At 53.3% G+C, this 5,701-nt stretch overlaps 1 protein-coding gene across 1 annotated transcript in view; it reads left to right on the plus strand.

Moving 5' to 3' along the window:
* Window positions 1-3,020: 3,020 nt before the first annotated feature.
* The window catches only part of MSI1 (musashi RNA-binding protein 1), a gene marked incomplete at its 5' end in the record, with an annotated part of 11,264 nt that continues 8,583 nt past the window's right edge, over window positions 3,021-5,701 (plus strand). The window contains 2 exons of the mRNA XM_010295488.1: window positions 3,021-3,069; window positions 5,082-5,164. Coding sequence (XP_010293790.1) covers window positions 3,021-3,069; window positions 5,082-5,164 — 132 coding nt within the window. The remainder of the gene's footprint in view (window positions 3,070-5,081; window positions 5,165-5,701) is intronic.

Consider the following 5,701-nt stretch of genomic DNA (forward strand, 5'->3'; position numbering starts at 1 on the left):
CGGCCTTTCTCCCAGCTCTGCAGTGCTGTTTGGTCTGCAGCCTGTCCCACTGGCTTTTGTAGGCTCCAGCACTACCACTGCACCCCTCTGGGTTGCAGGGCCCTGCTTTATCATGTCACTAGCTATGTGCTGTCTGAAACTACACAGCTCATAGAATCACAGAATGGTTTGGGTTGGAAGGAACCTTTAAAGGTCATGTAGTCCAGCCCCCCTGCAATGACCGGGGACATCTTCAACTAGACTAGGTTGCTCAGAGCCCCGTCCAACCTGACCTTGGATGTTTCCAGGGATGGGGCATCCACCACTTCGCTGGGCAACCTGGGCCAGGGTTTCACCACCCTCATTGTGAAAAATTTCTTCCTTGTGTCTAGTCTAAATCTACCCTCTTTTAGTTGAAAACCATTACCCCATGTCCTGTCGCAACAGGCCCTGCTAAAAAGTTTGTCCCTTCATCTCACCTGTCTCCTTGGAAGGAGACAAGAACATGCTCGTGTATAGGTTATATTGACAATAAAAACACCAGTTGTAGCTATACCTCGAGTTGGGGCCCTAGAGTTGAGTGGCGTGAGGCTATTTCACATGCGTATATACACATAGATACCTACGGTAGGTAACAGCTTTCAAATACAGTATGTGTGTTACTGTTTTTGCAAGATGAGTACATTTTGGGGTGCTGGGTAGATATCTGATCTCAAAGCACCAGCACAAATGTAGAAAAAAGCTCAGATGGAGGAAGGCTGCAGCTCTCCTCTCAGCATACAGAGGGTGATTTGGGATGAAGTCGTTGCACATCTCCTGGCTCCGAGTGCTTGAGGGCCGTGGGAGGGCCTGGGCCATTGGTTTTATGTGTGGATGAGCGCTGGGCTCTGCCACTTGCAGCTGCTACTGCTGTCCAGGCTTTGTGAAGAAGAGGTTGTTGCTGGGGCTGGTCGAACAGAGTCGGTCAGCAGCTGGGCTGTGCTTGTACCTGCTGGTTTTTCTTTCTTGTGCCCATCTCTCATTGCCATGGGTTTACGGGCTCCAGCTACCTGAGTTGAAATCTTAATAAGAGGCACTGCTGCAGAGTGCTGTTGACACAGCCTTCTCCCAGTGTTTACTGGGGAGGAGAAGAGCTATGTGCCCAGCCTTTCTCAGAACTGGATGGAGGAACAGATCTAGCGTAAAAAATTAATGAAAACAGACAGCAAAACTTCTTGAAATATTTTTGAGCCACGTCAGGTTTCCCCCTAGCATTTCGCAGTTGTGCTGACACCATGAAGGGAAATGGTGCGAGGGCAGGAGCGAGCGGCAATGGGGAAGTTGCACCAGGGGAGGTTTAGATTGGATAGTAGGAAAAAATTTCTTCACTGAGAGAGTGGTCGAGCATTGGAACAGGCCGCCCAGGGAGGTGGTGGAGTCACCATCTCTGGAAGTATTCAAAAAAACATGTGGATGTGGCGCTTCAGGACATGGTTTAGGGGGCATGGTGGCGTTGGGTTAACGGTTGGACTTGATGATCTTGAAGGTCCTTTCCAACCTTTGTGATTCTGTGATTCTGTGTGAAATGGCAGTGTGATAAGCTGCCGCCCGCCGCCAGCTCCCTGGCCATGTTTTGGGAAAGCTGCTGAGGGTTGCTTTGGGTCTGTATGAAGTCTTAGGTCCCCCATGGCTCTGACTGGATGGCTGGCACATTTCTCAGGCGTTTGTTGACTTGGCCGAGGGAGGCTGAGCTGGGATGGGAAGAGCACGGGATAAGTGGGAGCTGGGTTGTCTGTTGTCACCTGGCTCTTGTGGGGTGGACGTGTTGGACAAGCCCAAGGGCACCAAAGATGATCTCTGTCTGCTCGTGTTGGCACTGGAAACGTTAGCAAGGGCGACTTCCATCCTTGTGGCATTGAGGTGGAGCCGGGTGTCCCGTTTTGCCCTGGGGGGGCTGAGGCTAAAGGAGCCCTCTCCCTTCCTTGGGGAAGTCTGTGGGGTCTCCACGAGTGGAGCCTGTGCAGTGTTCTGCCCTCACCGGTGGGCTGTTCCTGAGAAGGCAGCAATGCAGATGCTTCCCGGGGACAAGGGAGTAATTCTTCCACGGAGCTGGAGGCTCACAGGGCTTGCTGCTCGAGGAGCTGCTGTCTCGCACGGAGGAGGAGGAGGGCCAGGGCAGCTGCTGGCCGGAGACTGCTGCCGCCTCCCCTGAGCACTTGCATGTCCAGTTTCATAATCGGATTAAGGCAGCGGTATTAGAGAGGAGGGATGGGTCAGTGGGACAGGTTTACACTGGGGCTTACACGGAGGGGATTGAAGTGTATTTTTTAACCCTGCTCGGCCTGACCAAGCGGTGCAGAGGCGGCTCTGCCAAGCAACACCCAGCGGGAAGATGGGGGGAAAAGTGGCACCAGGCGGGGATGTGCTCGCCAGGGAGGAGAGCAGCCCCAGGCCGGCTGGGGGAGGGGATCCGGCCGCCCCTCCCCCCGGGAAGGCAGCCCTGCTCAGGCCTTGCAGTAAATTTGCTCTAATTACAGCCTCCAGCAGTGGGAAACCTCACTTGGAGGAAGGGCTCCTCTGGGGTGGGGGCGGGGGTGCTTCCCAGCTTTCCCAGGCAGGCTCTGTTGTCTGAGGCCTCCGCTTCCCCTGTCACTGGGAGGCCCCTTATTCCTCTCCCCTCTCCAGCTTTGCTTCTCTCTCCCCCCCGCTTTAATTCTCCTCTCCTTTGAGGCCGGGATTTGGGAACAATGCCTTCCCTGCTCCTTGCCCCCCGGCTGGAGCCGCTGGCAAACAATCAGGATCGCTCGCTGCCAGGGGCCAGGCCGAGGGGGCTCAGCCCGGCAGCACCTGCCCCGGGCTGGGGGGACCATGCTGGTTGTAGCTTGGGGACATGCCTGGTGTGGTAGCTGATGTGTGTGCGCACACCCTCTTTCCTTCTTGGGGATTGGAGGTGTCTTCTTGATCCCTTCTGGTTTGGGGAGGCCCAGGAAGCTCTGTGCAAAGATGTTGGAGGATGCTCGTGGCGACGGCAATAATCTGATCCAGAGCTGCTCTTTTTGCAGGTGGACGACGCGATGCTAATGTTCGACAAGACAACCAACCGGCACCGAGGTGAGAGTGGTCTTCTGGCTGTAGGAGAGGGAACTGCAGAGGCTTTGCCTCCTGCCTTGTATAGGGAGGAGTTAATATCCCAGAAGCAGGGCACACGGGTCGCAGCTGCTCTTTATCTTGCCTCCAGTCGCCCCATCCTTTTGCATCTGCATCCTTTACCAGCGTCCCTTGCAGCACAGAGGGCTTTTGTCCAGTGGGTTTCCTGTGCTGTAAACTTGCCGAGTTGCAGATATGTGAGAGGAGGTGGCCCCCTCCCTGCCCGCTTACCTCCGTGGCTCCAGCCCGCAGTGTGTGTCTTACCTTGTCCCAAGTAATCTGAGCTCTGGGAAAGCTGACACGAGAGCCTGAAGACTGCCTGCCTCTCGCCCCTTCCTCGGCCCAGAGCCCGCCTGTGTGCTTACAGGTCACCTTTTCTTACCCCCGTCTTGCTGGTGGAGTCTGGTTACAGGATGGGAGCAAGGCTGTAATATTTGTTCTATCCAGACCCAGCCCACCCATGGGCGTCCCTGCCTCCTGCTCTCCCAGTGAGTCTTCAGACCAACTACCCGGTGGCGTGGCAGGGCTTAATGCTAGCAAGCATTGCATCAGCTCAGAGATTTATTTGCAACAACTTAACCTGCAAACTTAGCTTTGGCGTCTTCCAAACCAAGGCCAGTAACAGCTCTGTTCTCGGCCATTCTCATGTCTGTGTGTTGTTTGAAGCACTTCCAAGCACCTCTGCCCCTGGATCAGTGAGGGAACGCTCCCTTCTGCTTTCTCTACACTGTGTGCCCTTCAGGTTTTTGTTTTTTTCTAAAGCTGTTAGAGCTACTCTGGTTGGAGTGGCTTAGGATATTGTTTCAGCTTCACCTTAAAGGGAAGAAGTGTTAACCCCTGTTCTTCCATGGGTGTCTCCCAGTCACTAGTCAATAAAAGAGTTGTCGGGTGTTTTGGAAGGAGCAGGAGGAGCTGCCAGCTGCCATGTTGGCAGCATGGGGTTCCTCCCAGGGTGCAGCAGGCCTGGTGGGGATCTGATGGGGCTCAGGACTGGTTTTGGCGTCAGGGTTTTGCTCTTGAACTCCCAAGCCTCTCTGCTTGTGGGTGTTGAGGTGAATGATGTGAAACTACCTGGGCACAGACAGACAGAGGAGTTTATGAAGAGACTTTTCTGGCAGTATGGAGGAAAAAGTGGCGTTCTGGGCAGCAGATCCACATCTATTTTTAAAAGTTACTTGAAAGCACCATGGAATTGGCCTGTTCTGGAAAGCATAAAGCTCTGCTTAATCCCAGCTTGCTTGTAAGGCAAGTTTAAAGACATCCTCCCACCTGCCTCAGTTTTCCAGAAGCGGCTGCAGTCAGCTGAGAGGAGTCTAGTCTGCCCACCTGAGCTGGTCTTTGCCAAAACTGTCAGCAAAGGGGTTGGTGAGAGAAAAGAGGTGTGAGCGTGGGCCAGGAACATCCTGTCCTGTCCTACCCCAGGTACTAACCTTACTTTGATGAAACTTTGCAAATCGTTTCGCTTGTGTATCTGTCTTGCTCTGTACAACTGCGTTGCTGATATTTGCCTGCTTTATGACTGATGACTGAAGAGGAAACATGCAGGGTGTTATGGTGGTGGGGTGCGTTTAGTGAGTATGGTGACGTCCTGGCAAGCAGCTGTTCATTTCTCCACTGACTCTCTTTGTGTGAGCGTCTGCTGGGATCCTCCCCAGCATTATCAGCCATGTGGTCTGCCTTGCAAATAACAAAGTTTAAGAAAAAAATACTTGGTTTTGAGAGCAGTTGGGTTCAGAGGGCGTAGGAAGCACAGAAAGAGGAGGAAGGGGGAATCTGTAAGGGGATGGTCCTGTTCTTGTGGATAAAAGCAGGATTTGCTGGAGAGGGAAGATGAGTGACAGCTGTTTTAGAAAGGGCTGATTATACTGTCCAAGAAGCCTGTGGCTCCTTCTCTTCTGCCAATAAAAGGATATGGGTAGCAGGTGCAAAACTGCACAGAGCTCTGACCTGATCAAGGAGTTTTGCCTTTTCTTCAGGGTTTGGGTTTGTCACATTTGAAAGCGAAGACATTGTGGAAAAAGTGTGTGAAATCCACTTCCATGAGATCAACAACAAAATGGTGAGTGTCTGGGGCAGTACCTGGGGGAGAAGGGACAGAGGTATGGGATAGAGTGGGGCAGTGGCACAGGAGCAGGGTGTGAGGTACTTGGGTCCTGACACCCTTCCCTCTGCTGTGGGGAATTGGATTGGGTCTTTTCCCCAAAATCACAGCAGGCAGCCTGGGAAAGAAACTTACAGTGTGGACGTGAACCAGCATGATACCGAGGTTTCAAGGAGAAAAGCTAACTGTAACAAGGAACTGTGCAATCCTTGGAAGTTTCAAAGTTACATGAAACCTCTTGGTGGCCTGGGAGAGGACAGGTTTTAACTTTATTCAGAAATGAGGAAAATCAGGCTTTGAGGCCCTGGTACAGGGCCAGGTAGAGCATCAAGGGCAGCATTAGGAGGAGAAAAGCAGTGTTTGAGCTCCCCATTGTGTGCGGTGGCTGCAGAGCGAGGGGGAAGGCTGGCTGCATGCAGGCCAGAGGCAGGGACACTAGGGAAGGACAGCAGGACGGGCTGCCGGCAGTGGCCAGGGCTGGGGAGTGCTGTCATG

Source organism: Phaethon lepturus, unplaced genomic scaffold, assembly GCF_000687285.1.
Source record: "Phaethon lepturus isolate BGI_N335 unplaced genomic scaffold, ASM68728v1 scaffold45629, whole genome shotgun sequence".
NCBI classification, from domain to species: domain Eukaryota; kingdom Metazoa; phylum Chordata; class Aves; order Phaethontiformes; family Phaethontidae; genus Phaethon; species Phaethon lepturus.